Genomic DNA, 12,155 nt, shown 5'->3' with positions numbered 1-12,155 from the left:
TATCACACTGTCTACTTTAAACATTTACAATTTTTGTTTGTCAATTATACCTCAATAAGGCTGAAAAAGAAAAAAAGCTATTGCTCCTTAAGTAGCCAATTTTACATATTCGAAAACAGAAAAAATATGTAAGAAGAAATACACACACAAGGCACAAATGAAAAAGATCAATAAAGTTAAAAAATGAGACTGAGGAAAACATATGCAATATCTGTAACTAAGGCTTAATATCCAGAATATATAAACAACTCCTACAAATCAACAAGAAAAATACAATATGAAAGAAGAAAAAATAAACAAAGGGTATGAACAGGCAATTCATAGAAATGGAAAGAGAAATAGCCAATAACATGCAATATTCAAGACAGGCAAAACTAAAAAGGTCAATAATATCCAATACTGTCAGTAGTATAGAGAAACATCATCATATTTTGTAGGTAGAGTGGATAAAGAGGCAGACATTTTGGTGTGCAATATTTAATAGTATTTACTCAAACGTGTATACCCTTCAATCTAGCAATTCCTCTTTCAGGTACATAACAGAGAATACTCTCACATGTTTATCATGTACAAGGCTATCTAGTGAGCCATCAATTTCCAATAGCCAGAAATTGGAAAACTGAAACGTCAACCAAAATAGGAATAAACAAGGTAGACTGTATACTGTGGAATCCTATGTAACAGTTTTTTAAATGAAGTAGACTTATATACACGGGATACAAAAAAGATCTCAGGCCTGGCGCGGTGGTGCACGCCTGTAATCCTAGCACTTTGGGAGGCAGAGGCGGGCAGATTGCTTGAGCTCAGGAGTTCGAGACCAGCCTGGGCAACAAGGTGAAACCCCATCTCTACTAAAATACAAAAAATTAGTCATGCGTGGCAGCGTGTACCTGTAGTCCCACCTACTTGGGAGGCTGAGGCAGGAGAATTGCTTGAACCCAGGAGGCGGAGGTTGCAGTGAGCCGAGATCGTGCCACTGCACTCCAGCCTGGGCGACAGAGCGAGACTCCATCTCTTAAAACAAAACAAAACAAAACAAAACAAAAAAATCTCAAAGTTGTATCACAAAGAGATAAAAGCAAGTTGAAAAACAATATGTGTAGCATGATGACATTTATCTTTAAAAACACAGAAACACCAATAAAAAAAATATGTGTGTGTGAAAAAATCTTGAATGATACCCACCAGTCAGATGAAAGTGTTCACCTCAGGATTAGGACTGGGTGGTAAATCAAGGTAGATTTCATCTTCATCTGTATTGTTTGTATTTTTATACGAGAATCTATTCATGTATTACTTGTATAGTTAAAAGGAAATAAATAAATTAGGCAATGCCAAAATATTTAAAGGTATATAAAAACTATATTACTGTATGTACACATACACATATGCACAGAAAAACATCTGGTAAAGATAAACACCAAACTTGATAATCATGGTTAAACAAAAGCCTAGCCAAGAGCTTAAAAGGTCTGGGAAATGAGGTATCCACGGGAGGGAGTGGGGATTAAAAAGTTCAGACATATTTCTGAAGGTCTAGAAAGTTGTCTGAATGTGTAGGGCTGTCTACATGCTCAGGAAAGACCTAAAAAGCCCTAAATTTTGCATCTCTGGCTGACTTTGAGACTGTTCAAGCAGTGAAGGCTAAGGCAGAGTTGTAAAAGTGCCTGAGTGTTGAAGGCATATGCCCAAACAGACACAAAGCTCTTGGCAAATGGTGGAAGATTTACAGGTTCAAGGCATTTAAGTAACTGAGACCAGTCATCAAGTAACCACTAAATTAACAGAGAAGACACTTCTGTGATGGCAAACTACAGGGAATCCAGTTTACAGAATCAGTCCAGGAAAGTCACTAAACAAAAAAAAGTGAGATTTATCCTAGGAATACAAGGTTGGTTTAACATTCAAAAATCAATTAATGCAGTATACCATATCAATAGACTAAAGAACAAAAATGTGATCATGTGATCACATCAAGAGATGACAAAAAAGCATTTGACAAATACCCATTCATGATAAAAACACTTAACAAACTAGGTGTACAAGGGAACTTCCTCAACCTGGTAGGGCACCTGTGAAGAACAAAGACTGAATGCTTTTCCCTTAAGATCAGTAACAAAATAACAACATTCATTCTCACCACTTTTATTCACCATTGTACTGGCGCTTCTAGCCAGGACAAGTAGGCAAGAAAAAGAAGTAAAGGCATCCAGACTAGAAAGAAAGAAGTAAAAGTATCTCTATTCACAGGTGACATGATCTTGTACATAGAAATCCTAAAGCATCTATTTAAAAAACTATTAGAACTAGTAAGTTCTGCAAGTTTGCAGATACAAGATCTACAAAACTCAATAAACAAATTGAAAATGAAATTAAGAAAACAATTGCATTTACAATAGCATTGGAAAGGATAAAATGCTTAGGAATAAATTTAACAAAAGAAGTGTAAAACTTGTACTCTGAAAATTTAAAAAAATCATTATCAAAAAATATTTTTAAAAAATTAAATAAAAAGAAAGATACTCCAAGCACAGTCGCTCATGCCTATAGACCAGCACTTTGGCAGGTAAAGGCAGGAAGATCGTTTGAGGCCAGGCATTCAAGACCAGCCTGGGCAAGAAAGTGAGACCCGTCTCTACAAAAAAATTAAAAATTAACCAAGAGTGGTGGTACATGCCTATAGTCACAGCTACTTGGGAGGCTGAGGTAGCAAGATTGCTTGAGCCTGGGAGGTTGAGGCTGCAGCCATTGCTTTCCAACCTGGGAAACAGAGCAAGATCCTGTCTCTAAAAAAAAGAAAAAGAGGCCAGGCACGGTGGCTCATGCCTGTAATCCCAGCACTTTGGAAGGCCAAGGCGGGTGGATTACTTGAGGTTAGGAGTTTGAGACCAGCCTGGCCAACATGGTGAAGTCCCATCTCTAGTAAAAATACAAAAATCAGCCAGGCATGCTGGCATGTGCCTGTAGTCTCAGCTACTTACTTGGGAGGCTAAGGCAGGAGAATAGCTTGAACCCGGGAAGCAGAGGTTGCAGTGAGCCGAGATCACGCCACCGCACTCCAGCCTGGGCAACAGAGTGAGACTGTCTCAAAAGATAAAATAAAATAAAATAAAATAAAGATAAAAATAAAAAATTTGAAAAAGAAAAAGAAAGACATCTGATGTTCATACATTGAAAGACTTAATATTGTTAAGATGGCAATACTTCCCAAGTGGATCTACAGATTCAGCAAAATCTCTATAAAAATCCCAGCTGGCTTTTTTGCAGAAATTGACAAGTTGAACCTAATATTCATATGGAAATAAAAGGGACCCAGAATAGCCAATACAATCTTGAACAAGAACGAAGTTGGAGGACTCACACTTCCAAATTTCAAAACTTACCACAAAGCTACAGTAATGAAGACATAAGGCATAAGGCATATAGATCAAAGGAATAGAGACCAGTTGCTTCTTGACAAGTATGCCAAGACAATTCAATGGGGGAAAGGATAGTCTTTTCAACAAACGATGCTGGGATAACTGCATATACAGATGCTAAAGAAACTGGACCACTCTTCACATCATATGCAAAAATTAACTCAAAATGGGTCCAAGTCTAAATGTGATATGAAAGGACATTCTTCCAAAAGATATATAACGATGTTCAACATCATTAGCCATCAGTGAAACAGAAATAAAAACCACAATGAGATACTACTTCGTACCCACTAGGATAGTTATAATTAAAAAGGCATAATAACAAGCAAATCTGATGGCATCCAGGAGTTTGAAAAATAAATAAGTAACAAGTGAAAATGTGGAGATACTGGAACCTTTATATATTGCTGGTGAGAACATAAAATGATGTCGTTGCTTTGAAAAACAGTGTGATGGCAGTTCTTCAAAAGGTTAAACATGGAATGACCATATGATCCAGCAATTCCACTCATAGGTATACACTCAAGAGAAATGAAAACTTGTCTATAGAAAAACTTATACACAAATGTTCATAGCAGCATTATTCATAATAACCCAAAATGAAAACAACCCAAATGTCTATCAAGGGATGAAAGGATAAATAAAAACATGGTATTTCCATACAATGGAAGATTGTTTGGCAATAAAACAGAATTAAGTACTGATACATGCTACAATATAGATGAACTTTGACGTTATGCTATGTGAAAGAAGCCAGTCATGAAAGACCACATATTGTATAATTCCATTTATATGAAATGCCCAGAATAGGCAAATCTGCAGAGACAGAGGATTGGTTATTGCCTAGGATGAGAGGTGAGGAACATATATTGAGGGGAAATAAGGAGTGAATGCTAATGGCTATGGATTTCTTTTTGAGGTGATGAAAATATTCTAAAATTTATTGCGGTGATGGTTATACAACTCCTTGTGAACATACTAAAAATCAGTGAATTGTATACTTTAAAAGGGTGAGTGTTATGGTATGTTAATTATATAATTATATCTTTTATTCTTTTTTAAAAAAGTTAAACAGAGTTACCATATGACCTAGCAATTCCATTCCTAGGTATATACCCAAGATAAATGAAAACCTTTGTCCACATGAAAATGAAAATTTACACACAGAAGTTCATAACAGAGAAAATTGGATATGACTGATGAATGAACAAACAAAATGTGGCATATCCATACAATGGAATATTGTTCAGCAATAAAAAGTAATGAGGCCAGGTATGGTGGCTCACGCCTGTAATCCCAGCACTTTGGGAGGCCGAGGGGGGTGGATCACTTGAGGTCAGGAGTTCAAGACCAGCCTGGCCAACATGGTGAATAAAACCCCATCTCTACTAAAAAATACAAAAATTAGCCAGGCATGGTGGCACATGCTTGTAACCCCAGCTATGGGAGGCTGAGGCAGTAGAACTGCTTGAACCTGGAAGGTGGAGGTTGCAGTGAGCCAAGATCATGCCACTGCACTCCAGCCTGGGCAACAGAGTGAGACTCTCTCTCTCTCAAAAAAAAAAAAAGAATGAAGTACTGATATATGATGCAACATGGATGAACCTTGAAAATCTTAGGCTAAGCCAGTCACAAACGACAACATATTGTATGATTACATTTATATGAAATGTAAGTTAAGTGGTTGCCTAGGGCCAGGGAAAGGGGTGGGAATGGGGAGTGACTGCTAATGAATATGGGGCTTCTCCTTGGGATGATAAAATTTTCTAAAATTAGATTACGACGATGATTGTACAACTCTGTGAATATACTAAAATCCACTGATATGTACAGTTTAAATAGGTAATGTTATAGTACGTAAACTGTATCTCAATAAAGCTGTTAAATAAAACAACTTGGAACTGAACACCTAAAAGAAGACAAAGAAAGCATAACAGCCTTTAAAAACAGTCTTAGGAAAGCTAAATCTCAAGTGCAAACATAGAACAAAAAGGGTACTTTGAATGACACTCAGAAGAAAAAGCTGAATGAGGAAGAAACAGGTCTGCACTCAGTGCTAGCAGTATAATAATGATAAATGACAGAAGTAAAATTCCTCAATTACTATTTTTTCTTCTGCCTTCTCAGTTCCCAAGAGAGAAATGAAGCCCAATATGAGTAAAGAGGTAGTAAGTGTTTTAATAAGAGTTCAAATATCTTGGACCAGATGAATTATAGCTAAGGGAACATACAGTAATTTCAAATGAGACTGCTGAAGCTATGTCAACGATCTTTGACGAATCACAGAGAAAGACATTCCAGAAGACTGGGCAGATGCAATTTCAATTTTCAAAACAGGGATAAAAGTTAATTCCATAAATTACCGAACAGTGGGTTTGATATAAGTCTAGAGTGGATTATTACAGGGACAGCATGCAAGAACCTAGAAAACAGAAGAATAAGCACTAGAAGCCAACCGTGAATTCACCAAGAAAAAGCACTTTAGGCTAAAATACCTTATTTCTTTTTTGTATTGTTACTAAGCTGGTAGCTATGAGAAATACAGTAGATACAGTATATCTGGATTTAGCAAGGCATCTGATGAACTATTTTATGATATCCTTAAGAACAAAATTGAGATATAGAGCTGGATGTTAATTTTTGTTAGAGAGATTAATAATCACTTGAAGACCATTCCCAAGGCATGCAGATTACCAGGTCACTATAATGTTAGAAGAAGGTTTCTAATAGCATACATCACAGGGTTCTTCTAGCCTTAGGAATTTCATCACTTTTCAAATTCAACAACTTGAATGAAAGCATGGAAATTGTGCTGAGGTTTGTATGTGACAACATCTGGAAGGGATGGTGAATACTTAAAATGACAGAATCAGGATACTGATTTTAATTATAAATAGTTGGGGTAAAACAAAACAAAACTAAAACTAAAACTTGCCTGGACCAGATGAAATCAAACCAAGGGCCAGAACCAAATCTCATACCTGAATTAGAGAATGAGTGCAAGGGAAAGAAACAATTTTTTGCTATTTCTGAACTCAGTCTCAAATCTGAATCGTAGTTACTGTTAGAATGTGATCTCAAATCCCAGTCGAAACACCAACAATACCAACAAGAGTACTAGAAGTTTTTAATCTACAACTGTGACCTTAATTACTCTCTTACCCTCTTTTAGACGATCCCCTTCAGCCTTGGTTTTCTTCTGTCTTTCTGATCCAGCGAGGTCTACAAGATGCAGCTTGGAGCGAAAGCTGCTATTCCTGTGATAATGAAAGGAAGACACAGTGAGAATGGTACACAAGCTTGAGAGTAGCTGAATATCAAAGCTGACCTGTCAGTTCTCATTTTCTTTCAAGTCAGTCAAAATGGCTCCATTAGTCACTCGTGCTCACAATACTGATGTCTGATGATTTGTCAAATCAATTGAAGAAGCAGCCTAATGTTTAACCTTAATAGAACTAATACTAAAAATCTTGACTCTTTAAATTGTAACTTACTTGTCACTTTTCTTTCTTTGCTCTAAGGAGATTGTAAAGATGGCATGAGATCGGGACGACTGGGAGTTCATAGCCGTGGAGGCCACAGTCCTAGAGTTGTTGCCTTGCTCCAAACAGGAAACAGTATCCAAGGCAACTAAAACAGTCTTCTCAGTGAGTCCCACAATCTAATTGCAAGAAAGAGAAAATTCCCTTATGATTTATACTTCAAATGCTTGGTCAGAAATATAGGGATTGGTGGTTTAAAAGAATGCCTTGATATTCTAGTAGAACCTCAAATAGAATAGTCACGGTGATAAGAACTGCTTTAACTGGCAACTCTGTGAAGAGAGCTGGAAACCAAGGTCTCCAATCTTCCTCAGGAACTTCAGAAACAAGGGTGCCAGCCAATACTGGAGCTAGTAAAGATCTCAAGATTTTAGGGTAGTAATGGCTACGTGCCTTCCAAGGAACCCCAAGTGAAGTTAATTCTGGTCCTAAGGAGAGCAAGTACAACACAAACAGCGATGGCATTTCTCTTTGTTACTTTCACCTCTATCTGACCCCATGCTCCTCTCTGTACCTGATTCATTTTAAACCTCATTTTCACTAGAGGAAATAGCATGGTACAGTTTCCACTGGATTAGGAAGCCAGGAAAACAGGGCCCCAGGCTTAGTATTGTATTTACCTGGGAGAACTTATACCAGGTGAATCTCTTGGAGCCTCTGAGGTGATTGGACTAGATGCTTATGAAGTCTTTTCTAGCTCCAATATGCTATAATTTTATTACTTCATAGCTCCCAAACTTACTTCTCTGGCCCTAATTTCTAGTCTTTTATTTCTAACGATCTACCTTACCACTTATACTTTGAAATCAGTCAATTATAAACCAAATTCATCTTCCTCCCACAAACACTAATTCTCTCTACTATAATACTTCTCCATTTCTATTAATCTTGTCTCATATTCTCAAAAACTCACATCGCCTTCAACTTCTTCCACTCCTCCATATCCCATCTATCACCAACTACTTGTCATTCTCCTTTTGAATCCATCACTTCCTTTTCCTTTACACATCTACTTGCGTAGTTCAGGCCCATATTACTTCACACCTAAAAAATAAGCAACAGTTTCCCAACTGGTCTTCCTCATCCTAGTCTTTCTCCTTTTCAACCCATTTCTGTTTGGTTTTCCTAAAATGTCACCAACCTACTAAGCCCTGTGCTAGATAATGAAGATACAAAGAGATTTCAAAGTACTCCCCTGACCTCCAGGTTAGGGTGAATTCCTTATAAGAATGAATTCACATATCACTTGTAACAGAGTTGGAGAGATACACATATAAGATAAAAACTTGGCAAAAGTAGCCACAGTAATCCCTCACTCAGAAGTTTTACATAGTTTATATATGGTTCACAGGGATAGAAACTAAGCTCTTTAGCCCAGCTTCATAATCTGGTCCTAACATATCTCCTGTTACTTCCCAGCCCAAATCCTCTAATCCAGACAGACTTGTGTAGTCTTATTACCCTCAGGTGTATATTTTCTGCTTTCCTGCTAAAGCTATTCCTTACCATAAGAATATCCTTATTTTCTCTACTTACTTAAAGCCTATCCATCCCATCTGAAGAGTGTTTACAAACTCTTCCTTACCAATTTGTGTCAGGAACTCATACTTCTCTGTATTGCAAATCTCACCTCAAACAACTCTTAGGACTTAATTCCTGCCTTAACATGGGGCATATAAAAGATCTTGAAACAGGGTCAAGTGCTGGCTCAGTACAATAGCATGTATTTTGTCCAGGTTTCTTATCCTCACTATCCAAATCATCTTTGCATATTCCAAGCTTATCAGGGCTGATCCTTTAAACTTTGCATTAGTAGCTGGCTAACAACTTAATGACCAGAAAAAAAAATCAGGAGCACAGGCACCTGTCCCTCACTGGTACCCCAAATCTTCAACTTTCTCTTTTTTTCTTTGTGCAAGAGAAGAAGGGAAGGAGAACAGGAGTAAGATATTATTCCAAGTTTTCCCAAAGTACTACCTAGTCTCATCTACTTCCAGCCTCTGATTTTCCCACTCCTGAATACTCAAGCTCTGCCTGTTTTCAGCACTGGCTTCTGGATTTGGTTCACTCCCACATAGGAAACTCTCAATTTTGCCTCACATTTTCTGTTCAGTTCTAGCTCCTCATCTTGCATCTATACCATCTGACAGAAGATTCTCAAATAAGCTATCTCTTCTTCCTATGATACTTACATGTTTTAAAAATTATATATTAACTTTTCAATTTTAAAAATGTCATCCCAAAGCCCAGCAAAATGTCTATTACAGTGCTGTCCAATAGAATTTTCTATTGGATATAGATATGTTCAATCATATCCATGCATTAGTAGCTGGCTAACAATGACCCAGAAGAAAATACATGGATATGTTCTGTATCTATCTGTGCTCTCCAATATGGTTACCACTAGCCATATGTAGCTATCGAGCACTTCATATGTGGCTAGTGTGCCTGAGGAAATGAATTTTTAAAATTTTATTCAATTTTAATTCATTTAAATTTAAATAGCCACTTGTGGCTAGTGGCTAACATACTGGACTGCTCAGCCTTAGAACTCTGTAAATAATATTTAATTGATATTAGCATTCCTCTAGGTAACAGGAAGGTGATAAAACTGAACATGAGTCTTTCCTTGCTTCCCCACAAGAGCTCCCACCTAGAAATTTTAGATTAACAAAGGGACTTAGGACCACACAAAACCTGACTGAGATGATAGTAGTCATTTAAAACCACAGTGGCAGATAAAAGGGATGTGAACTTTAGTATAATTGCCAAAATTTTTTAATAACATCAAATGAGAGACAAACACACCTTTATGCCTTCCTTAGGATCCTCCCGTATATTTATTTGAGCTTTCTCACGAGATGGGCATAGAAGATCCAAAATTTCTTCATTGTAAATCTGATATTGTTGAAAATAAAGTGGCAAAAACAAGATGTTAACAGTGGTAATCTCTGGGTGGTGAGATCATAGGTAATTTTAAAAATTATTTGTGACTTTCTATATTTAAACATTTGTTCATAATGAACATGTATTACTTGTAGAATTAAGAAAAGGACCATAACCCTATAGGTAATCACCTGATGTTTTATAAGAATGAATTCACATATTACTTGTAGCAAAATTGAGATTGCTCTCTTAAGACAGAGTCTCTTAGGAACAGCAGACACATGAAAAGTTACATGGCCATGCAAATTCAGTTCTTTGATGGCATCATAATAGCATTACATTCACCCATTTTGTTAAAATGTGAATAACAGGTACATAGATGGGGGTGGATGGAAAAGGAAGAAGTGGCAGCTACAATTTCAATATGAAACAGAATTTTAAGTACTTAGAACAGTGTTTAGCACATATAAGCACTACATTTGTTTGCTATTACTGCTATTGCTATTATATAACATACTAGGATCTGGAGTTATTTTGATACTCAATTATGTTGGCCACAGATAGGTTAATCAAGAGACTCGAGAAGGCTAATCTAGCTGAGCACAGTCACTCACGCCTATAATCCCAGCACTTTGGGAAGCCAAAATGGGAGGATCACTTGAGCCCAGGGGTCTGTCACCAGCCTGGGCAACATAGTGAGACCCCGTCTCTACAAAAATTTAAAAATTAGCCAGGTGAAGTGGCACACGCTTGTAGTCCCAGCTGCTTGGAAGGCTGAGGTGGGGTGGGAGGATCACTTGAGCAGGAGCTGGAGGCTGCAGTGAGCTATGATTTTGCCACTGCACTCCAGCCTGTGAGAGAGTGGGACTCTTTCTCAAAATAAATAAATAAATAGAATTAAAAACTGCCTTTAAGGTCTCACTCTGGGGCTCAAGCAATCCTTCCATCCTGCCTCAGCCTCCTGAGCAGCTGGGACTGCAGGCATGCACCACCTCGCCTGGCTAATCTTTAAAGTTTTTGTAGAGACAAAGTCTTACCATGTTGCCCAGGCTAGTCTCGGACCCCTGGGTTGAAGTGATCCTCCCGCCCTGGCCTCCCAAAGTGCTAGGATTACAGGCGTGAACCACCGGGCCTGGCCAAGAAGGCTAATCTTAATGATGTAATCCCCTGTCTTCCAGTTCTACATCTCTTTACCTGTTAGCATGTTGAGATTGAACTTCAGGATGAAGTATTCACATACAACTTATAATTGCATGCTTAAATTATATAAGTTTAATTATTACCACCTAAAGGATAAGACATCACTGCTATGGAACCAACTAGCTAGCTTCCCAGAAGCCATCAGTTCCCTAAAGACGTGTTTTTGATGTTATGAAGTTAGATATAATTGGCCAGTCTACAACTATACTAATATACACGAGAACACAAACTCCCATAAGGGCTAGAATTTTTGTTTTGTTCACTGATATATACCAAGAACCTCATATACCCAAGTGCCTTGAATTGGGCCTGGCACATGGTAGGTTATCAATAAATATCTGTTTAATAAACACACTCTATCACCGCTTATACAGCTCAATATGTCAGCTGGTTTTTATAACATTCTTCATGAGGCAACAGCATTATCATTTAAGTCGCAAACAGTAAAGGGAAATCAAACACTCTTCTGCAGACTATACAGGTAATCAGTAACAGAGGCCAAACTGGAATTAAAGAATTCCTATCATCCTTTTATATGGCAATGCCAATTCCTCCAACAATCAAATTAAACAGACTATTCTAACACCAAGGAAAGAATTGGGTGGGAGCCGGATCCAACTGAGTCAGTAAGTTTTCTCTATCAATTAATTAAAATGCAACTTACTAATTTGAGTCATGTCAGGAAAAATCTGATTTGGATTTATTTTTCGACCCAAAGACAATTTTGAATACAGAATAATTAAACATAAATTGCTTACCTCTAAGTAAGACACTTTCAGAGTAAATTCAAAGTCACTCTTTTTATCAATTTCTTTGAAGAGCAGTTGTATTACCCTAGGAATAACCCCAACTGTTGGTTCATTCTCTTGCTCTGCAGTGTATGCACCTCCCATCGAATAGGTTTTTCCAGAGCCAGTCTGCCCATAGGCCAGGACCGTTGCATTATATCCTGGCAAAATAGACGTCACATGCATAGTGGTGTTTAAACATTTTCATCTAATCAATATACTCCATTTCCTTCAGCAATTATTTGTAATAAAATTGAGATTGCTCTCTTAATACAGTCTCTTAAGAATGGCAGACACAAAGAAAAGTTCTGTGGGTACCA

The 12,155-nt window shown here is 37.5% G+C and overlaps 1 protein-coding gene across 2 annotated transcripts in view; it reads right to left on the bottom strand.

Annotated features, from left to right (window-relative positions):
• The window catches only part of KIF4A (kinesin family member 4A), a 125,779-nt gene that overhangs the window by 106,873 nt on the left and 6,751 nt on the right, over window positions 1-12,155 (bottom strand). For both annotated transcript variants that reach the window (XM_030806615.1, XM_030806616.1), the window contains exons 4-7: window positions 11,806-11,996; window positions 9,770-9,859; window positions 6,914-7,080; window positions 6,582-6,676 (exon numbers count right to left, since the gene is read on the bottom strand). In XM_030806615.1, coding sequence (XP_030662475.1) covers window positions 6,582-6,676; window positions 6,914-7,080; window positions 9,770-9,859; window positions 11,806-11,996 — 543 coding nt within the window. The remainder of the gene's footprint in view (window positions 1-6,581; window positions 6,677-6,913; window positions 7,081-9,769; window positions 9,860-11,805; window positions 11,997-12,155) is intronic.

Source organism: Nomascus leucogenys, chromosome X (genome assembly GCF_006542625.1).
Source record: "Nomascus leucogenys isolate Asia chromosome X, Asia_NLE_v1, whole genome shotgun sequence".
Lineage (NCBI taxonomy): Eukaryota > Metazoa > Chordata > Mammalia > Primates > Hylobatidae > Nomascus > Nomascus leucogenys.
Note: the sequence above shows the minus strand (reverse complement) of the source record. Positions and strands in the feature narration are given on the sequence as shown.